Here is a 23,410-nt window from a genome sequence, read left to right as displayed (position 1 = left end):
GTTATGACCAGTAGGGGTCACTATGGAGGCTGGCTTGAATCCCGAGAGGCCAGGGAGCAAAGTAAGCGGACTAGTTTGTAAGCTTTCCAGGAAGGAATGCAGTTTCAAGAGAATAATTTGTATCTATTTCCAATTGTTTTGGTACGACGAAAAGCTAATCGATGACGACTTGACTGCCGAGCGCTTCACAAAATGTGACGCAAAGACGTTCGCTTCAAGGAGTATTGGATCTTCTGCGCGGCCGTAGATCCGCCTAGTGCGCCTGCGCATAAGAGTAGCGGCGTTGAGTCAGGCCGGCAGTGGAGCAAACTGCGGTAGCGACCCTCAAGGCTCGCCATGAAGACCCGCTTTAGCACCGTTGACCTCCGTGCGGTACTTGCGGAGCTGAATGCCAGGTACCGTACGTCGGATGACCAAGCTTGTGCGGGGGTGCAGGAGGCAAAGGCCATGGCCCTACCGTAGAAATAAGAAGGGCCTTGTGTTTTCCCTCCCCCCCTCCACCTCCGGGTGCTGTTCTCCTGTAGACCTGGCTAGGCCTGAGTGGGCGAGCGCGTGACATCTTTCCGTGGCCCTGAGGATACCCGGGGGACCCCGGCGGCCGCGTGCTCCACCCCCCGGCTGTCCTGGGCTGCTGGTCTCGCCAGGTCTTGCGTCCTACTTTGGCAGGGCTCTCGGCTTGCCGGCCTGAGTTGCCCCGGTCTGGCAGGAAACGTTTACTAAAAGAAGTCAGGTGGACGCGAGGACACCAGAGTAAGTCATTAGTTCCAGAGGTTTCCACACCAGAAGCTTGGTTTGGTAGACTCTCCTCCTCACCCCAAAGAGTTTTAGCTGGAGGTAATAGATTCGGCCAGAGATCTGCTTTCTAGTTCGGTTTTTATTAATATTATTTAACTGTGTGAGCTTTGTCATATTTCTCAGGGCTTCGTTTACATTTTTTTCTTCTGTGATTAATTGAGTTAGATTTTACTGTATTTCCTAATATATATATTGGATCACTTAGAAAAACTCAAAGCATTGTATGGGGTTCCTGGAGCTGGTCTGTCACTTTTTTAAAACAGTTACATTCGAGGTTTGGGCAGAAGGTTGCTGGCCTTCAGCCTCTGCTCTCTGGTTGACCCTCTATCTTTGAAGATTCGCTCTTCGACAGGCTGTGCTTCCGCCTACGCTTTAAATTGTGGGAAGTTTTATGTTTCAATTGGTAGTATGATTTATTAAATGTTTCCTTTCTCTTTGCAGCTTGCTAGGAATGAGAGTAAACAATGTTTACGATGTGGATAATAAAACGTATCTTATTCGTCTTCAAAAGTAAGAGCATTTTATAGGCTTGTTTTATCTTTTGTAATTATTATTATTATTATTTTTAAAAGCAACCTACCTTTGGTGCTGGTAGGACCCTAAAGAAATTTTGACTGTTTTCTTCTACAGACCAGACTTTAAAGCTACGCTTTTACTCGAATCTGGCATACGAATTCACACAACAGAATTTGAGTGGCCTAAGAATATGATGCCGTCTAGTTTTGCCATGAAGGTAAACTTTATTATACTTGAAGCTTAATGTTAAGGCCCCGAGAGTGGTCACTAACAACTGAAGTTATAAACTGGTTTTTCTTCGTTGGTATAAATAAAACAGGTACATACAGAGTAGTTGAGACATACTGGATGAATAAAGGAGATGTTTATTAACTTCTCCCTTTTACTCATCACACCACTTTGTGTTCCAGATCTTTCCTTCCCAAAGTTACCATTCTAATTCAAGCTTTTATAGAGCTGGACATTATAGTCTTTTAACTCTGTGCTTCTCACTATCAAAAAAATGTTGTTTCAGACCAACAGTGCTTTTTCTACAGCATCGTTTGGATTAGTTACCCCACTTTTACAAGTCAGGCAGGCTCATGTTTAGTATGTGGTGAATCAGTGACTTTTCCTAATTCTCACATTTGGGAATGCCAGATATAGCTTTGTGGCACTGACAGAAGCTTGTTTTCACCAAGATGGTAGTAGAGAAAGAAAAAACAAGTTTTACATATGTATTGTATGTCTGCCTATACTCATGGTAATTTTCCCTTTTTTACCATTCCGTGGTGTCTGCTTCTGAGTCTGTATCCCGCACCCCGGCGTTCTTGGCTTTCTGCTTCCTGCCTTGCTTCCCTAGCTTTGTCTTCCACAGTTCACTTTTCAGCTGCCAGTATATATTCTGTTGGAATACTCAATGACATTAGTATGCTACCAGCCATATCTTTTTACTTTTTACTTCTCTCTGTTTTACTGTTAAAACTGAGATCCTGCATCTGTGAATGTATTACCCATTTGCTTATTGACATAACAGGTATACTGAGAGCTCATGGTACAGAGGAAAGACGTTAGACTCAGATTTACATAACTTTGAATTAATGGTTTTGCTGCTGAATACTATTGTAACTTGGAAGTTTTACTTAACCTCTTGGAACTTGTTTCTTTAAATGTAAAATATAGATAATGCCTCTGTTATGGGGTTATTGGTGAGGATTGATTGAAGTTAAATGTAAAGCACCTAACACAATGCCTGACACATAATAGGGCTCCATATGTATTAATTTCCTTCTTCCTCTCCTCCTCACTTTCCTTCAGAAATTTATTTGTTTTGGCATTGTGTTATTTCATTAGAGGCTTTACAGAGAAGATCCTTATCCCCAGCAACTTAGAATCTGTTTTGGATTACACGTTAGGTAAGTGTTTCCCAAATCACAAGGCCTGTCACAAAATTATCAAATTTTTAAAAGTTTCGTTTACTTAATAGTAACCCAAAATGTTTCTTTTGGAAATTGTCCTTAATAATAATGACACTTTATATTTGTATAGCACTCTTCAAGGAATAATACTTCATTTGAGTTGTTTAGCAACTCAGTGGATATGAAGAACAAATATCATTTCAGTTTTACAGATGATATAACAGATAATAAGCTATATGCTTTGGGGATTGTGTAAACATCCCCAAATAAGACTATATCAATAGGAGATCAGACACTCAAAAAAAAAAAAAACAACTTTTATGAGTTAGGTATACATGTCAATCTAAATATGTATACAAATTCCCTCCAGTGGAGTAGACAACATTAAGCACTTTATAAATATCTAAGAGCTGTTACTGTTGTATGTCAGGCAGGATCATGTTTAGTATGTGGTAAATCAGTGACTTTTCCTAATTCTCACATATGGGAATGCCAGATATAGCTTTGTGGCACTGACAGAAGCTTGTTTTCAGCAAGATGGTAGTAGAGAAAGAAAAAAGTTTTACATATATATTATATGTTTGCCTATACTCATAATAATTTTCCCTTTTTTACCATTCCGTGATGTGGACTTCTTTTCCATTCAAGGATGCCTTTTATCTTCATTTTAACTGTATTTTTCTCATAAAAATATTACTGGGGAAATTGATTATGATTTTCACCTGGGAATTTAAAGATAGCCCTGAATGTAGGTCACTGTTTAAATCAAAATTAATGTAGGCCACTTCTAAATGAAAACTGTTAAATTTAGGAGGGGGAGATTATCTTGTGAATGTTGAAAAGTCTCATATCTGCCTGAATATAATGTGAGTATAAAATTCTGCCTGAATACATAAAATGACAATTTTAGTCAGTTTGAATTGTAGCTCTGGAGAACTCTTCTTAGTTATGAAAGAATTGGCATTGATTTGAAGAATGACCCTGCATATTTCTTCTTTTTTCCTAAAGATGGTTTTAGATGAACTTATCTGTAAAATTTGTCTTGGAGTTGAGTCTTGAGGAAAAGAAAGCATCCTTTCTTTCTGGTCTTGACTAACAGGTCTTTCAAATTCAAAAATGAGAAACAATTGTTAAAAATTTTTTAAGGAGCCACAGAGTAGTTTTGTTTTTGGTTGATGTCATACTTAGATATTTATACTAAAGAGTAGTATGGGTTTCCCTCATAGCTCAGTTGGTAAAGAATTTGCCTGCAATGCAGGAGACTCAGGTTCAGTTCCTGGATTGAGAAGATCCCCTGGAGAAGGAAATGGCAACCCACTCCAGTACTCTTGCCTGGAGAATCCCATGGACAGAGGAGCTGGGGGGCTACAGTCCATGGGGTCACAAGAGTTGGACACAACTGAGTAACTTTCACTTCGAAGGGTAGTACATGTAATATAAAACAGTAGGTATTTACCAAGTAAGTTGCCTTTGGGTTTAATATGTTCATTTTATTTTAATTGCTGATAAGAACAAGAACCTTATGACTAGGGATAGAAATGGGATTTGATAAAAGATAGGAGTTGCTGCATTTGGATTTGAGCTAAGTTGTTCAAAAACTTGGAGATAGTACCAGAAAAATTCTGCTTGGGATTTATTAATAAAGTTTGTGAGAATAGGTTATAGGTTGTAAGTTGTAGGACTGATTTATAGAATTTCAGTTAAGCTCATGGTTCAGAATTTGTATTTGAACTGAAAGATTAGTGGAAATCACTAATCTTGGACACAAACACACAAAAGGAATTTGGGATATTTAAAAAAGTGGAGTAGAAAGAGGCTTTAAAAAAAGGTTACGGTTTTGTGTGTGGTCTTCAGGATAAGAACAGGAGTTTATTTAGCAGTGATATGAAGCAAAAAAGTAAATTTCATTATCTGTTATTGTCTACTTAAAAACTGAATATGAAGTACTGTTTCAGAGTTAGCAACCAGAGTGGTATGAAATAAAATGTATTTCTTCTGATTATCATTCTGTAAGTTTTGATTTTAAGACTACACTGTTTTATCTACTAGTCTTAAGATATTATTCCTAATGGAAATTAGAAGGATAAACTTACTTATAAACCAATACCAAATGATTAGAAATTCACTTTTACTATTTAAATGCCTTTTTCTTCTTTTTCTTGCTAGTGCCGAAAACATTTGAAGAGTCGGAGATTAGTCAGTGCAAAGCAGCTTGGTGTGGATAGAATTGTAGATTTTCAATTTGGAAGTGACGAAGCTGCTTATCACTTAATCATTGAGCTCTATGACAGGGTAAGTTAAATTTGGGGGTGGGGTGAGGAGAATTCACTGTATTGTTGATTATTCGTGTAATAGTGCTATCAGACATGAGCAGGGAACATTTTTTTCTTGTGAAAAGCCATTGATACACTAGGATAATGTAGTGCAATGCAAGTAAAATGTAATCTTCCATTAATCTTCATTTTATCTGGAGGCCAGAATTTAGGCAGACCTTAGCCATTTAAAATAGTGTTTGAGGGACTTCCTTGGTGGTTTGTGGTTAAGACTGTGCTTCCACTGGGAACTAAAATTCCATATGCCATGTGCGCAGCCAGAAAAAACAAAAAGTAATAGCATTTAAATGTGGTAGATGAAGATCTGAGAATTGAAGATATTATCTGGTACTTTAAATTTCAGGACTAATGTGATAGAGCCAGCAAATTGTCAAATAGTTTTGTTATAAACAGCATTTGAGACTTAGGGACATTGCCACGTTTTCAGTGTCATCAGTTATAAAAGGAAGACTGCTGATGGCCTCACCATTCTTCTTGCCTCTTAATCCTTAGTTACCTGTTCTATCTTGGAAATGTTTTTTCATTAGCTGTCAACAGCAAAATAAATTCTATTTGCATGAAAAATTTAAGTATAAAAAGTGAGACCATAGAAGTGCTAGGTGAAAATATGTATTAAGATGGACAAATTTGGGATGAAAAAGACTTTTAAGCTTAACAGTGAAAATAATAAATATAACTACTTAACCTACCAGTAAGACAGTTTAAAAACTGAGTAAAGCAGAAAACACCATGAACTACATATGAAGTGAAAAACTAGGGAGAAGTATTTTTAACTCATAGGGTAAATAAAATGTTCATAACCCTCAATATGTAGTTTTCACAAACCATTCAAGTGGAAAAAATGGGTGAAGTACTTGATTACACAATTCAGAAAAGAATAATACAAATGGCTTATGAAAGCATGGAAACATATAAATTCACAAATTACTGAAAGATAAAAATATTTTTCTTTCTCCTCTTATTTTATTTCTTGGTCAGCATATAAATGATTGGAATGTTTGATGACAACCAATATTATCAAGAATGTACAGGGAGTTCCCTGCTGGCCTAGTGGTTAGGACTCTGAGCTTTCACTGCCATGGCGCAGGTTTAATCCATGGCCAAAAAAAAGACGAATTAAAAAAAAAGTTGTACAGGAACAAGGGCAGATTAGAAAAGTACTTTCGAGGATTATTTGATAGATTATAAGGTGATTTTTAAAGTTTATGTGCCTAAACCTTTGACCCAGGAATTCCATTTCTAGGAATTTGTTATAAGCGTTTGATGCAGGTACTTGGAAAGGATCATGTCAAGGATATTCTCATAGTGTTTTTAATAGTTAAACTTGGAAAGAACCTGAATGTCTTTGTTTTTTGCTTTTTCTCCTTTTCTCTGTGATTATCATTTCCTATATGGTCCCATTTATTTCTTTCATGAGTTATTTGGACTGGACTTAATTACAGCTCTTCGGTGGAAATTGGTCCCTATTGGTTCCTTTTATGTGAGATAGAGAATTTTTGTCTTCTTTCTAGACTCCAAGCAACTTCAGTATTCAAAGCTAAATTTCTTTGACTAAGAAATTAGTTAAGTAATCAAGGGAGACTCAACTAATAGAATACTGTATAATTTTTAAAAATAATATTGAGGCTTTTTTTCTTATGACTGTTTTCACAAGGTGCTTTTAAGATTTTTCAGATTTTTGTTAGATAAATGTGTACTTTAGTGAATTATCACAAGTGAACTTACCTGTGTTAGTTATTGACCTGAATGTGGGACAGGGACAGCAAGACCAGCTGTTGATCCCTGCACTTTCTTTTACTGTCTGTGCACTTCTCTTTGCCAGTGATCTTTCCCCTTCTGCCCCCTCCTCCCCTGTAGGCAAGAGCAGCTACAGCTGTAGCCCTCCTGGAATTGATTTTTGTATGTGGTCTCAGGTAGTGGTCCATTTGTAAAAATTTGTATGATAACTTTTTAAAAACTTTTGTTTTGAAATGATCATAGATTCATAGGAAGTTGCAAAGATAGAACCAGAGAGGTCTGGTGTAACTTTTACCCAGTTTCCCTTAGTTGTACATCTTATATAATTATATTACAGTATCAAAATCAGGAAATCAATATTGGTACATATAGTCCTGTGCATTTTACCACGTTTGTAGTTTAATGTAACCACCACTGCAATCAAGATACAGAAGTCTTCCATTACCACAGAGATCTTCCTTGTGATACCCCTTTGTAGTAACACCCACCTCACTCCCTCACATCCCAGCACCCTGGCAACAATTCATTTGTTTCATCTCCATAATTTTGTCACTATAAATTGAATCTTTAACAAAGAAAGCAGCCTCAGAACCTTAGTTAAAAGGACATACCAGATACTCTTAAATAGAAGTTGATAAACTATATAACCTGTAGCCTCTTTTTGAAAAGGCTGTGAGTTTAAGAATGGCTTTTACATTTTGAAAGAGCTCTTTAAAATGAAAGAAGCATATGCAACAGAAACCATATGTGGCCCACAAACCCTAAAATATTTATCATCTTGCCTTCGATGGGAAAAGTTTGCTTACCCCTGCTCTTAAATAATACTCATATGTCTGAGCTAATATTGGACAGATACCAGACTGTATCAGGGATGCCAGGTTAGAATTTTTAACTCTTTTTAGTCTAGAAGCAGATGTTTTCATGAAAATAGTGTTAACCTATGATCTGGGACAACTAGAATTGATTATACAGGACTAAGTTGGAGAGAATCGGATTATGGTTATTTTTTTCAGAATATCGTTGATTTTATTTTTGTGATCGTTACATGATAAAGCTCTTTACCTTTCTCTGACCTGTGAGTTAGTATACTATACTAGTGCAAATTCGAGTAATATATTCTTTAAATGGTAGTTTGCTCTCTTTGGTCCCTTAGAATTTAGGTACAATTGCCTTTTACTGAGATTGTTTTACTGCCCATTGACAATGTGTATATTTACATAGGTTCAGTAAGAATTTGTCCTTTTTACCAGGTTACAGTTAGGCAAATTTGAAGATAAATCTCATTTAATTAGATGTGAAAAGCTCACCATTAAGGAATAAACCTTATACTTCATGAGTGGAGCCTGTGTCCTCAAAGTCCTCCTGAGAACCTAACCTTGGACCTCTTGTGTGGCATATAGGATCCTAGCCTGCAGTAAGTGAGGAAGGTCACTTCTTGTAGATTTGCATGACTTCAGGTAGAGAAGAATTTACTTACATTTGTAGGTGTACCACAGATGAAGCCAGTAGTGTTTTGTTTTTTTCTTTTTTGGCTTCTGTGGCTTTGACTTAGAAGCAAATAGTAATTTTTAAGTCTCTGGAATAATAGAGGCTATAGAAAATAAAATTCCAAATTTCTTGTGAATTCTTCAGGCAGCAGTGATTATTATGGCTTTCTAACTCTTGATACTATGTGGCTCTAGATTTGCTGTCTGTAGTACAAGGAGGTTTATGTAGTATATGTTAGTGTTAACATTTCTTACTACACCTGTGTAAATCAGTCCAAGAAGCAGAGTAGCTTGTATATGTGTGATCAAGAATAATTTTAAATGTTGTGATTGCAAGAGGAGACTTAAAAATCCAAAATTTGAAAAGAGACAAGAAAGCATAAAATGTTTTAATATCCTGCCAGGTGTTGTCTAGCCAGTACTCCTGGGGATTCTAGGGATGTATATCTTTGATTTGCTACCCTTTCTTAAAGTTTTTATTAGTGTATTTTTCCACTACCTTGGGTCTTCGTTGCTACACTCGGGCTTTCTCTAATTGGCAGTGAGTAGAGGCTCCTCCCTAGCTGTGGCGCATGGGCTTCCCATTGTAGTGGCTTCAGTGGTTGTGGAGCATGGGCTCTAGATGCGCAGGCTTCAGGAGTTGTGGTTTGTGGGTCCTAGAGCTCAGGCACAGTAGTTGTGGCACTCAGGCTTAGTTGCCTGGCAGCATATGGAATATTTCTGGACAAGGGATCAAAGCTGCGTAGGCAGGCAGATTCTCAACCTCTGGCCCACCAGAGAAGTCCCTGCTACTTACTCTTGATTAGGCATTTTTACAGCTTGTTAAAAGTGGGCTTTAACTTGTAGAAAACTGACAGTGCAAACAGTTCTTGTCTGATGGCAATGAAAATTAATTCCATGTAATAAGATATTCAAATTATTCTTGTCAGGAGAAAAGATAGCCTCAGAGGTTGCAGTTTTATTGCCCTCAATTGGCAGTCTTGCGCAATCACTCTTTTCTTGCCCATGCTAAGTACTTTACTAACTGCACTTCTTTTAGGGCCAGGTTTGCCATCTAGTTGTCTCATTAATTAGTTAAGTAACTTTTGGCAGTTACTAAGGTTGTATTTTGTCTTCTGGTGACCGCTGTTTCTGTTGTTTTCTGTTTTTGTCTGGTTTTCAGTGCATGAGGTGCATAGTTGATTTTCCTTTGTAATTACCTTCTGGGGTTCATAGCGCTTTTCTAGAATCTGTGATTTGGTGTTTTTCATCAGTTTGGGAAAGTTCAGTCATATTTTCTTTTGACCTGCCTTCCAGTTCACTAATATTATTGCTCTCAGACAAGAATCATTTGGAATTGTTCTGTTATCTGATTCCTCTGATGTCTGCTTTTATAGTCTGTTGTTGTTTTGATTTTAATACATTGTCTTTTCTCCTCACATGCCTGATTATTTTATTGTGTTCATGCATTGAGTAGGAGAGGCAATAGATATGCTATGATACCTGAATGATGTTACCCTCCTTTAGAAAGGGTACTTGCTTTTGACAGGTAGCTAAGGACACAGATAATCCCAGATTACCTTACTCCAGTCAAGAGTTGAATTGATTAGGAGCTGGGCCTGGGAAAGCTGGATAATTTCCAATTTATTCCTTGTCCTGGGATGCAGCCTTTCAGGGTCACTATTCATATCTGAACTTAATCAGGGATAACCCCCCGATAGCTCCCACACCTTTTACATGGACCCTGAACTCAAATTTTTATTCTCCTTAGTTGTCCTGTGACTCTATCTAAATTCATGCTCAGCCGGTCAGCTGTTTCTTAACTATTACATAAATGATCCTAAAGTAGCTCCAAGTATGGTGCTCACCTTTCTGAGTTTTCCTCTCCTAGATTTTTATCCTGTAAATGTTTACTACCTACCTTGTTTGCATTTTTTGTTTCCTAAAAGACTTGCTTTGTGTATTTTGTCCAGTTTTTCTCAATAGTTAGAATTATCTAGACTACCATAATAGAATTATCTAGTCTACCATTTAAATGTAAAATGTTTATACAATTAGTACATGATTACATACTCAGTATATAGAGAAGTTCATAGAATTAAAATTGAAGGTCTTATCACTCTTGGCCCAACCAGTTCCTCATCCCAGAGTAACCACTATGTTTGATGTCCTATTTATGATCACTTCCCTTCCTCCCCTTCCAATTAAAAAGGAGAAGGCTTTTTTTTTTTTTTTTCATTGAGAGGAAAAATCTCTAGAATTTAAGTAACTACAGAGTGCCTTAGGTTTAACTCTATGAAGTTTAAGCTTATATATCAGACATGGCCTTTTTTTTTTTTTCCTTTTTTCAGTTTAACTTAGCACTTAATGATGCAAAATTTTTTTCCATAGAATAAATCTTTGGTATCATTTAAAGATCTAAAGAATTTTTCAATTTTATAATAATTTTAGATGTGTAGAAAATTTGCAAAGATAATAAAGAAAATTCCTGTATACCCCTCACTTAGTTCCTCCTGATGTTAACATCTTACATAACCATGGTACATTGGTCAAAACTTAGAAATTCACATTGGTACATTACTGCTAATTAAACTATAGGTTTTATTTAGGTTTCACCAGTTTTTCTACTCTTTTTTTTTTTTTTTTTGGTTCCAGGATTCAATCCAGGATACCCCCTTGCATTTAGGGCCTTTTCTGTTTTGAAGTCTCTGCACAATTGACATGTATACTGTCTAGATTCCAGAGACCCAGTTAGTGATAAGTTTAGAATAGGTATTCAAGATTTATATATGAGAGTAAGTGCTTGGGAATTTTCACTGTGTTATCTAAGAGAAATATGTTGGTTGATTCTTAGAGTAGATCTTGAAGATTGCTCTCATCTTTTTATAGCAGAATCTGAACGTCTAGTCTTCATGTCTGGAATTTTGATGTATGCTTTATTTAAAATTGATCAGTGTAAAGAGACTATTGCCACTCAGACTCTTAAAGTCAGTTTATTAATTTGTGATATGAAGGATCTAGTAGGAAAGACTCTGGAGAAAATAAGATTAGAAAGTAGATTTTTTAAGTACATCAGAATCAAGTGCAGTGTTTCCCCAAATAAGTTCCTTGACACCACTTCTGTAAGATAATAGCTTAGAAAAATGGGTCCTGAATAAGGTAAAGAAAAAATTTTTAACTCTAGAACTTTCCACTGCCTTTAATATGATAGTATGATGTGTATGTACCCCAGGGAAGGGTATTTTACATAGAATTTCCAAAGCTTACTACATCACATTTTTTTTTTTTTTTAATGGGAAGTAGTGGGAGCCATCTTAACAGAAAACTTTTGGGAAACCTTGGTTTAAAGAAAGCCCTTTTAGGGAAGTAACTACCTTACTTGAATCTTCCAGATGCTCTTGATAACTGAACAGTTTGATTCAACAAACATTTATTGAGCACTTTCTACATGCCAGGCCCTATGGCCAGGTCTGTTTTTCAGGTCACATCTTTATGAACTAATTAGACATTATATGGACTTCTGTCCAAGTCTCCTACTTTCTTTCTGCAGTTAACATTTCTGTTCTTTAAGTTAAATAAATATTTAAATTTCTAAATGCATGGTTTCTTTGAAGTTAGAACCTTTAGCAGTAGGTCCTACTCTTTCAACACCAGAAACTTCAGATTGTCTTTAGGCATACCTCATTTTACTGAGCTTTATTTTATTGTGCTTTTCATATGCTGCATTTTTTTTTTCACAAATTGAAAGTTTGTGGCAGCCCTGCATCAAGTAGCTTTTTGCTTGATGTACCATTTTTCAACAGCCTTTGCTCACTTTGTATCTCTGTTTCATTTTGTTAATTCTCACAATATTTCACTTTTTCATTACTATTTTTATAGTAATCTGTGATCAGTGATCTTTAATGTTACTACAAAACAGCTTGCTGAAAGCTCAGATGGTGGTTAGGAGTTCTTAGCAATAAAGTATTTTTAAGTTAAGATATGTACATTGTTTTTACAGTGTATTATTTATACACTGGACTTTCCTGGTGGCTCAGACCGTAAAGCGTCTGCCTACAATGCGGGAGACCTGGGTTCGAGCCCTGTGTTGGGAAGATCCCCTGGAGAAGGAAATGGCAATCCACTCCAGGACTATTGCCTGGAAAATCCCATGGACAGAGGAGCCTGGTAGGCTACAGTCCATGAGGTCGCAAAGAGTCGGACACAACTGAGCGACTTCACTACTCACTACTATATGTTTTGTTATATATTATATATCATATTGTTACACATTACAGTATAGTGTAAACATTACTTTTATATGCACCGAGAAATCAAAAAATTAATGTGACTTGCTTTATTGCAATATTTGCCATATTTCAGTGGTCCGAAACCAAACCTATAATACCTTTAAGGTATACTTGTGTATCTGTGATCGAGGTGAATCATGGCCCCATCTAGTGAAATTGATGTTATTCCTCATCAGGTTGAGACTATTCCCACCATCTTTGATGACACCTTCTGAGTACTTGCTAAGGCATTTGTGACTGCTTCATGAAAGCTTTTTTGTATTTTAATTATACAACAACCTGTAGCTTCACTATCTATAATAAATTTGGAAGGTTATATTCTTTGGGCAGTTTATTTTCATTAGGCTTCTCCCTTCTTTTTTATTAAAAAGATTATGTTAAATTTTAAAAAGATTTTTTAAATCCTCACTTTTTAATGAAAAAAAAAATGTTGAAGTGTTAGTCACTCAGTCATGTCCAGCTCTTTGCAACCCATTGACTGTAGCCCACCAGGCTCCTCTGTCCATGGAATTTCCCAGGCAAGAATACTGGAGTAAGTTGCCGTTCCCTTCTCCAGTGGATCTTCCTAACCCAGGGATCAAACCTGGGCCTCCCCATTGCAGGCAGATTCTTTGCTGTCTGAGCAAATAAGTATTTTAATTTTTCCCTGTAGTTGTCTTCCACTTGCCAGGATACAGGATTTTTTTGTCTTCCAATTTTTTTTATTATAAAACATTTTTCTACTTTTTAAACATAGTCTTAACAGCTTTTAAATATCTTGTCATATTGATATAATTTATTTAACACTTTCCCCAATTTTTACATTTAGGCTGTTTCCAGTTTTTTTTCTGTTGTAAATAAGCTGCAGTTTAAGCATGTAGCTTTTGGTTTTATTGAGTTACTACATTAGGCCACAGAAATAACCAATTGTGGGATTCCTTGATCAGAGGATATTATGACCTTTATTGATTTTGCCACATAACTGCTACTAAAAGACAAATTGCAAGTGAAAATATAAATAAATAACTTTGTGTTTGGCTTCTGAAATATATGTGCTTTTTATTAATAAGCTATAGCGTTTGTAGATTTGCCTCAACCAGGTGCAACATTAAGTTCAACCAGTGGTCATCAAGGTGTTAATTGATTATTTTAATAGTGCCCTCTGCAGAACCATCAGACAGAGTTTAAAGTTGTTCCAGATCCCTTCATTGTGTTTCAGACTTGGAGTGTTTAGATTTATTTATTTCACAGTTGATGCTGGGTCAGTGTAAGGAGCATTGTTGAGATGTAACTCAAATGCTTTTTGTTTTTAACTTCCTCTCTGTAGCCTTCATTGGGGTTTTAAGAGACATTTCCTTTATCAATTTTTAAGAAAATTTAAGAAAAACATTTAGGAAAAACATTAAATTATATTTTATTCTATTACAGGGGAACATTGTTCTTACAGATTATGAGTACCTAATTTTAAATATCCTAAGATTTCGAACTGATGAATCTGATGATGTTAAATTTGCTGTTCGTGAACGCTATCCAATTGATCATGCTAGAGCTGCTGAACCGTTGCTTACCTTGGAAAGGTAACATGTTTTGTTTATTAACTCATTTCATACTCTATTAGATAGTAAAATAGATTATACGTCAGGATATGAAAAAACTTGTCACATAAGGAAATAATTTGTTTACTTGCATAAAATAAATTTGGACTGCTTGAATTATATAAATGTACACTTGAATGTAAGCAGTTAAGCCTTATTTGGGAGTAGCAGGTGTATACTTTTTAATCTTAAGTTTGTTGTTATGTCAGATGTTTATAATTTCTTGGTGAATTGAGGGGCTTATTAGCTATTCTCTAAGAAGACAATGCATCCGGTCCCATCACTTCATGGGAAATAGATGGGGAAACAGTGTCAGACTTCATTTTGGGGGGCTGCAAAATCACTGCAGATGGTGATTGCAGCCATGAAATTAAAAGACGCTTACTCCTTGGAAGAAAAGTTATGACCAACCTAGATAGCATATTCAAAAGCAGAGACATTACTTTGCTGACTAAGGTCCATCCAGTCAAGGCTATGGTTTTTCCTGTGATCATGTATGGATGTGAGAGTTGGACTGTGAAGAAGGCTGAGCACGGAAGAATTGATGCTTTTGAACTGTGGAGTTGGAGAAGACTCTTGAGAGTCCCTTGGACTGCAAGGAGATCCAACCAGTCCATTCTGAAGGAGATCAGCCTTGGGATTTCTTTGGAGGGAATGATGCTAAACTCCAGTACTTTGGCCACCTCATGCGAATAGTTGACTCATTGGAAAAGACCCTGATGCTGAGAGGGATTGGGCGCAGGAGGAGAAGGGGACGACAGAGGATGAGATGGCTGGGTGTCATCACTGACTCGATGGATGTGAGTCTGAGTGAACTCCGGGAGTTGGTGATGGATAGGGAGGCCTGGCATGGGGTCGCAAAGAGTCGGACATGACTGAGCGACTAAACTGAACTGAAGAAGACAATGGATATCTTGGCAGAGTGTGAAAGAAGATAGAAATTCTGGTTTAGTTAAAAGAAAAGGAATATGGTGAGATAAGGTTCTGACTGTAGCTATAATCTGACTGGAAGACTTTGCTAACTAACAGGCTACAACAGTGGTTTTCAACGTTTAGCGTGCATCAAGATCAGCTAGAGGGGCTTGGTAAAATACAGACTCTATGCACCACTCCCCCTCTAGTTTTTGATTAAGTAGTTGTGGTGTAGGTCCTGGGAATATACATTTCTAAGAAGTTTGTAGATGAAGTTGATGCTGATTAGGGGGTTGTAATGGCCCACAGCATCCTTGAGTTCTTTCTAAATGCTTAATTAGGTAAAGCCATTTCAGGTGTTAAGGTGTATTAACAGGGAGGGATAAATTGGGAGATTGGAATTGACATGTACACACTACTGTGTACAAAATAGATAACTAATAACATGCAAAGAGCACAGGGAATTCTACTCTACTGTTTAGTGACCTATATGGGAAAAGAATCTAAAAGAAAGAGTAGATATATGTGTAGGTATAACTGATTCACTTTACACCTGAAACTAACATTTTAAATCAACTATACTTCAATAAAATTTTTTTTAAAAAGATGGTAACACCAATCTCCACAAGCTACATTTAACTATTGCATAAAAATGTGTCTTTTCATGTCATACGAGCACACTGATAACAAGCAGTATGACTTAGTTGAAGAAGTATTGGGTTTCTTTGGAAAACTTGGTTTTGAGTCCCAGCCTGCTGTTCAGGAACCTAGTAACTTAGATAAATTACTTTTATGACTCCCCCCCCTGCATCCCCACTTTTTTGTTTTTAACCTATAAACTACTCATATTTTAGGATATTTTGAAGATCAGGTAAACAGATGCATGTCAAAGTATTGTGAATATTTCTATAAGATCTATTAAATATAAAATAATAAGGGGTGTGTTAATTTTGTTTCACAGATTGACTGAAATACTAGCCGGTGCACCCAAGGGTGAACTGTTGAAGAGAGTTCTTAACCCATTACTTCGTGAGTAATCCTACATAGAGCAACAAAGTATTTGTTAAATAATACGGTTTTCAGGAATATATTTAACACATTCAGATCTAGTTCTAGTAGAAATTTAAATCTAGTAGAAAATTAGAACAACTTGATAAATGTAGAAAGGAGTTTAAAATGATCTTTAGAGTAAATAGAGGTTTATTTTCAAAGAAAGAGAAATTTATTATACTGTATGAACTTTGACCATTACCTTTTAGATCTTATTTAGCAGCAATACAGTTATATAAACTAATAGTATGTTATCTAGTACTTGATTGCTAGCTGTAGTTTTCTAAGAAATCAGTTTTTTTCAGTGTCATAAGCTTTTTGGTTTGTTAACCCACTTAGCTTGGTTGGGTTTTCTTTCTTTTTGCTTTTTGATTTTTATTGGTGAGTCTCAGAGGATTCTAGGATGTGCCTGGTACTGTTGATAACCAGCATAAAGATTTTCCAGTAAACTTTTATACTTGAGAAAAGTCATCACTTATCCCTGTATTAAGGAATCTGAAAAGGACATATGAGAAGACAGGTACCATTGATTACTAAGGGAGTTACTCTTCCTCTCCTATGAAATTAGAATGCATTAAGAAGTTATCTTTAAAACTTTCCATAAGTTAGTATAACATGTGAAATTTGTAAGTTTGGATTTTTCAATAGAAAAATTTTTATTCTCTTCATGTGGTATATTACATTAACCAGTTTTCAGATGCTAAACCAACCTTACATCCCTGGTTTGTAATCCTTTTATATGTAGCTAAATTCCATTAAATTCTTGTAACTTTTACACTGATTTCCACAGGTTTATTGTCTCAAATTTTTATAAGTAATTTCTAGTAACTGTCATTTCTGATAACATTTCAAAATTAGTAAACTAATTGTTATTTTCACTGGTTACTGCTATTGAGTAAATGACTTATATTGGGATATACATTAGTATTATATTTTGAATGTGAAATTTTATAGGAAAATACTGCAAATAATATCCTTTGCTTTTATAGCCTATGGGCCAGCTCTCATTGAGCACTGTCTTATAGAAAATGGATTCCCTGCCAATGTCAAAGTGGATGAAAAATTTGAAAGTAAAGGTATATATGCATGCTACAAGTTTTGCCCATTTTTATTTATTTCATTTTTTAAACCTATGAAAATTATTTCTGGTAAAAGTAATCAGTGAGTGCATAGTTTTAAACTTTGACCTATGAGTATTCTGTCCATATGATATTCCTGACTTTGTACTCTAATGTGACATTTTATCCCTAGTAACATGCAGTTTAATCTTTTGATCTACCCTATTACCTTTCAATTATGAAATATTCTCCCTCCCTCCCTCTAAATTTTTGAAGGGGTTACTGCACTTGAGACAATCTCTGGAGGCTTGAAGGAGTTGAATTATTCACCTTCAGACTCAGCACCTGAGGTGCTTCTAGAAGTAGCATTATTTATGCATTTTAACTCTGTGTAAGTGCTGTGCTGTGGCTATATAGTGAATTAGGCTTTTGTAACTACTTAAATTCAATTTCTAGATTAATTAAACCTAAATTAACTTCCAGATTAGGATAATAAAAAATTATAGGAAATATAAGGAAAATGGAAGATTTGGTCTTTGACAAGTTTTTATCTGCAGAGTCTCATGTAAAATTAAAAAAAAATCATTTTTGCTATTTATGTTTTGGGATTATATATTATTTCTTAAGGTTTAGGGTGCTGTCAAATTTTTTGTGAATTTAAAAATATAAACTGAATGTTTGAAATGAATGATTTAGTTTCTGAAATATATGAATTCAGTGCAGTCTGGTTCAAAATGCCAACAGGTGGTATTGCTAATTTTGGTATTATACTTCCTTTTTAAAAATGAATCTGATCTGTGCAATAAAAAGCATATAAAAATGTTCAGGAAAACTCTGGAAAATAATAGTAATGATAGAGAATAATCTTTTCATAGATTAAAATGCATTATGAAACTGTAGGAATTAAGTTTTGGGAGAAGGAATACACAGCATAAAGAATTCAGAAACATGCCCAAATATATGTGAGACTTCAGCATATGAACAGAAGTACCTTTCAGATCATGAGGGGAAAGATGGATTCAGTAAAAGCTGTGGGACAACAAGTGACCAAGATATATTCTTATTTAATACATTGATTATAAGCATGAAATAACTAATTTTCTTAAATAACTTTATTATTTCATAAGCATTTTCTATTTTCTGCATAGATGTTTAGTAATGGCTAATGGACAGTTGATTGGTACTCATTCTTTCCTTTCTTATTTCCTTATTAGATATTGAAAAAGTACTTGTTTGTCTACAGAAAGCAGAAGAGTATATGAAAACAACATCCAGCTTCAATGGAAAGGTAGTGCCACATAATATTTGCTATATATTGTTGTGGCTTAGATATTAGAATTTTTATTGAAGGATCAGCATATGTAAATTTTTTGTTGTAATTTGGAAATTTAACACCTATAATATGCTTATTCTAGGGTATTTTTTTTTTTTAATTGCTGTTGGTTTCTGATTTTTGTTCTGTTCCTTAAATCTTCTACAAAATACTGGGTCAGTATCAGCACTCCCAGAAATTTGAGGAATTTGAAGATATTTCCTCTTAGGTTGATTTTTAGATAGAAAAGCACATTTTAATTTGCTATCACTTTCTAAAAATTTACTAGCATCTTTTTAATTATTAAATATCTGCTGAATTATCTCGTATCTTATTTTTCTTTCCTATTCCAAGTATAACTTCACTTATAAAAAGGTTTAGGAAAAGTTCTGATTAATTATAGCTAAATTCAGTCCAAATGTACCCATCACCCAGTTATTAAAATGAACTAAAATTTCCTACCAGCAGTGTGAACCAAAGACTTTTTCTGCTGGAAGTAAAGTGCTTTTGGCTCTTAAATTTCAGAACATCTGAAAAATGGAAGAAAAAAGCAAAATGCACATGTATAATCCTACTACTTTATCAAATCATTAATATTCATTTTCTTTATTCCCTGATTTTCTCTTGTCCATGTGAATTAGTAGGTTCTAATGATTCTTACTGATCCTTAAAAACATCATTTTGAGAAGGGATACAATCAATAGACAAATCCTACTGATTATTTTTAACTAGAATAATTTTATAAGCTAATAAAGTCAATATCATTCAAGGAAAGTCAGTCTTTGTTAATTATAAATAGAAATTAGTTTTAATGTTGGATTTTTATAGGGGTATATCATTCAGAAAAGAGAAATAAAACCAAGCCTAGAAGTAGATAAGCCAACTGAAGACATACTCACGTAAGTATGTAGGCATGGGTCTGTTTGCTTTGGGTGTTTATTAATGTTCTTGAATGTGATATAGTAAATGTGTTTTACAGGTATGAGGAATTTCATCCTTTCTTGTTTTCTCAACATTCACAATGTCCATATATAGAATTTGAATCATTTGACAAGGTGGGTTTTCTGATTCTGTTTTTTGACCAGTTAGCATGATATGAATTAGATTAATCCAGCTTCCTTTGAGAAATTGAAAATATTTTTGCTCTACAATCACTATGAATCTGGACATTAAAAATCAGTGAGGTCACAGATACAGACTGTTGGAAAAGTTTGTTGTCACTTTATTTTAAGGTGAAGGACCAAAGATCTGAACTTAATTTGATTCTTGACTGTTTAACTGTATAATACATTTACTGGAAATCTGCTCAAGTTCATCAAGTGGTTATGAAACAAAATGGACTCTAAAATTCTGTGTATGAAATTTGATGCAGAGACCATATTTTTCAGGTTTTTTTTTTCAGCTGGTTGATTGTCTTTTTCTTTTTTTTTGATAAGGCCGTAGATGAATTTTATTCCAAGATAGAAGGTCAGAAAATAGATTTAAAAGCTTTACAACAGGTATGGTATTATTTAAAACATTTATATTAAACCTTAAGTGTGGTTTATATAAAACCGTACTTGAATATAAATAATGTTTAATATAATTTATTATATTAAATTTAATATAAACTGGACTTAAGTGTGGTTTGCTGGGTAGGTGATGCTCTCATACAGGAATGGGTAGACTTTTAGAAGTAGTATGGGAATGCCCTGATCTCTTGGAATATTGATAAAGGTCCAGGGGAACAAGTGTTAAACAAAAACCCCACTCATTTGCTTTATCAGTGTATAAGATACTCTCTAAACCAGAAAATACAGTGACAAGGAAGCCTGTTATTTATTCCCTAGTATGATTTGCTTTATTACAACTACCCAGAGCTTCTCAAACTTTGCTGTAAAAGGAATAGTGTTTCAAGGAGGAGATTTTTAAATGGGCCAAAGGAGTGAAAATGAAGTGAAAGTTGCTCAGTCATGACCAACTCTTTGCAACTCCGTGGACTGTAGCCTGCCAGGCTCCTCTGTCCATAGAATTCTCCAGGCAGGAATACTGGAGTGGGTTGCCATGCCCTTCTCCAGGGCATCTTCCCAACCCACAGATCAAACCCAGGTCTCCCGCATTTCAGGCATATTCTTTACCATCTGAACTACCAGGGAAGCCCTGGGCCAAAGGAGAGGGAAGGTTTTTCAATACATATATTAAAGTGGGCTTTTGAACTAGACCTTTAATATGCTTTGTGTGCATCATGACTCCTCAAGGAAGGTTTAATATGCTATGTTTTCCCAGCACATCTGACCATGTTTAAGGGGCTTTCACTGCAGAGAAATTTTAGAAAATGACCACAGTCATCTTGAGTTCAAGGAGATTTGATTTTTAAAAATATTCATAAGATCTTAAAATATATGTGCAAAAACTTTACGTGAATGCCTGTGTCCTCCCCACCCTCAGGTTTTTTTTTTTTTAATTAGTAAAAATCAGAATTTCAAAGCAGGTGGGTTACCAGTTACATAGTATGATTGCCATATGGTGGCAGCACTTTAGCAAGTAAACATGTTTAAGGGTAACATTGAACCCCATATTTTTATGTGCATCAGAATACACATGGATTATATTAGCAATTTTTGTGCATTCTTTTAATAGTCACCATTCTTACAATTTAAGTATTTTTAATATTATATCCAGCATGCAAATATTCATTAATTGGTGATGCTGTGACTATTGTGAAAAATTAGCTCCCATATCAGTAAGTTGTGTGGAACTTAAAATGTAAGTTCCAGGTGATAAAATGCTACACAGTCATCCCTCACTGCCTGCAGTGGATTGTTCCAGGAGCCTCTGTGGGTACCAGAAATCCCAGGATTTTACAAAATGGTATAGTACAATGAATATAGTCAGCCTCCCATATCTGTAGGTTTTGTATCTGCAGATACTGAGTACTGACTATATAAAAGGTCAGATAACTACCCTCAACCTTTGTATAGTAAATTTAGGAAAAAGAATAGATACAAATAAGAGAAATTAAAAGCAGCAATAAAATAAAAAGATGCTATTTTAGGAACTCATGCTAAGGATGCATTCCCCCAAATTTTACATTTATGTCATAGGGAAAAATGTCTTGAATTCTGCCTTGAATAACGCAAGGGCATTAGGGACATATCTTAAATATACATTCCTATATAGCAAATGGGAGGTAGATGGTCAGAAGAGGTAATTTTGGATCATGAAACACTTTGGGGTAGGATAGACCTGGGGAGGTGGACTACAGGGGGCTTTAGCTGGCTAGTAACAACATTGAGGAGGCAGAAGTAGGGGTGGGAGAGTGAGTCTCAGGAGGTAAGAGAGAGACGGTGCAGATGGTAGAAGAAATCTGATTTTTAAAAATTCTATTTTGTCAACAAAAGGAAAAACAAGCATTGAAGAAATTAGATAATGTCCGAAAGGATCACGAAAACAGATTAGAAGCTCTTCAGCAGGCTCAGGTACCATGTTTAAGCTTTCTTTCAGATACTTTTTAAAAAATGGAAAGTTTAACTGGCATTGAAACAAATTTTTTTTTGGCTTATTTCTTAAGGAAATAGACAAACTTAAAGGAGAACTTATAGAAATGAACTTACAAATAGTTGACAGAGCCATTCAAGTTGTTCGAAGTGCTTTAGCCAACCAGATAGATTGGACGGAAATCGGGTTAATTGTGAAAGAAGCCCAGGCTCAAGGAGACCCTGTTGCAAATGCAATCAAAGAATTAAAACTACAAACAAACCATGTAACAATGCTGCTAAGGTAAGTTTGGTTCTTAGTTAAGCAGTTAATGTTTATTTTGCTAAAACTGGATTCATTAAAAATTTATTTGAAAATTTTTCTTTGAAAATACTGGGAAACATTAATTTACATTAAAATAATGCAACTTTTAAAGTACTGTAGACCATTTATGATTTCATTGAGAAAAAAATAAGAAAGTGATGTCATTGACATTAGTGAAATACTATTGAATATTTTTAATAGAAATCCATACTTGTTATCAGAGGAGGAAGATGACGATGTTGATGGTGACATCAGTACTGAGAAAAATGAAACTGAACCACCAAAAGGAAAAAAGAAAAAGCAAAAGAATAAGCAACTGCAGAAGCCTCAGAAAAACAGGCCATTGCTTGTTGATGTTGATCTCAGCTTGTCAGCATATGCCAATGCCAAAAAGTAAGTCACAAATTTAAGTATAAATTAAATTTATTTTTTGGCTGTGTTGTAAGGCATGCGAGACTTTAGTTCCCTGACTATCAGAGATTTAACCTGTGTCCCCTGCAGTGAAAACATGGATTCCTAACTACTGGACTGCCAGGGAATTCCCATAAGTATAAGTTTTAGGTACAATATTATCTGCAATAAATCTGTTAGGGTATTAAGGATAAAGAGGTATTATTTTGACTATGTATACTTTGGGGTGAAATACTTTTCAGAAAATATTTTAAAACCTTGTACATTATTTAACTTTTTCATATACAACATACAAAACAAAGTTACATAATGTGCAAAACTTGTTCTTAATTGTTTGAGAGTCTCTAAAATCAGGAATAATGTAAATGGAAAACTAAAGTGTAAAGATTTTATCTGAAATTAAGGGATACATTTTTCTAGGTATTATGATCACAAGAGATATGCTGCTAAGAAAACTCAGAAGACTGTTGAAGCTGCTGAGAAGGTACTTAATATGTCTTAGAGTAAACGTTCATTGTTTTTCTCTGCCTTATTAATTTAATGGACTTAATTATTTCTTCGCAATCTCAAAAATGAGCAGTGATCTCTGTCAATTCCCTTATGACTATACAGTGGAAGTGAGAAATAGATTTAAGGGACTAGATCTGATAGAGTGCCTGATGAACTGTGGATGGAGGTTCGTGACATTGTACAGGAGATAGGGAGCAAGACCATCCCCAAGAAAAAGAAATGCAAAAAATCAAAATGGCTGTCTGAGGAGGACATACAAATAGCTGAGAA

The 23,410-nt window shown here is 35.2% G+C and overlaps 1 protein-coding gene across 2 annotated transcripts in view; it reads left to right on the top strand.

Moving 5' to 3' along the window:
* The first annotated feature begins 9 nt into the window (after positions 1 to 9).
* The window catches only part of NEMF (nuclear export mediator factor), a 54,812-nt gene continuing 31,411 nt past the window's right edge, over positions 10 to 23,410 (top strand). For both annotated transcript variants that reach the window (XM_069596130.1, XM_069596128.1), the window contains exons 1-15: positions 10 to 395; positions 1,237 to 1,305; positions 1,426 to 1,528; positions 4,875 to 5,000; positions 13,941 to 14,089; positions 15,981 to 16,048; positions 17,059 to 17,145; positions 18,342 to 18,415; positions 19,268 to 19,338; positions 19,419 to 19,494; positions 19,876 to 19,938; positions 21,820 to 21,897; positions 21,990 to 22,198; positions 22,421 to 22,612; positions 23,051 to 23,114. In XM_069596130.1, coding sequence (XP_069452231.1) covers positions 337 to 395; positions 1,237 to 1,305; positions 1,426 to 1,528; positions 4,875 to 5,000; positions 13,941 to 14,089; positions 15,981 to 16,048; positions 17,059 to 17,145; positions 18,342 to 18,415; positions 19,268 to 19,338; positions 19,419 to 19,494; positions 19,876 to 19,938; positions 21,820 to 21,897; positions 21,990 to 22,198; positions 22,421 to 22,612; positions 23,051 to 23,114 — 1,488 coding nt within the window. In that variant the 5' untranslated portion in view covers positions 10 to 336. The remainder of the gene's footprint in view (positions 396 to 1,236; positions 1,306 to 1,425; positions 1,529 to 4,874; positions 5,001 to 13,940; positions 14,090 to 15,980; positions 16,049 to 17,058; positions 17,146 to 18,341; positions 18,416 to 19,267; positions 19,339 to 19,418; positions 19,495 to 19,875; positions 19,939 to 21,819; positions 21,898 to 21,989; positions 22,199 to 22,420; positions 22,613 to 23,050; positions 23,115 to 23,410) is intronic.

This window comes from Ovis canadensis, chromosome 7 (genome assembly GCF_042477335.2).
Source record: "Ovis canadensis isolate MfBH-ARS-UI-01 breed Bighorn chromosome 7, ARS-UI_OviCan_v2, whole genome shotgun sequence".
Classification (NCBI taxonomy): Eukaryota; Metazoa; Chordata; class Mammalia; order Artiodactyla; family Bovidae; genus Ovis; species Ovis canadensis.
The sequence above is the reverse complement of the archived record's forward strand: the minus strand, read 5'-3'. Positions and strand labels throughout refer to the sequence as shown.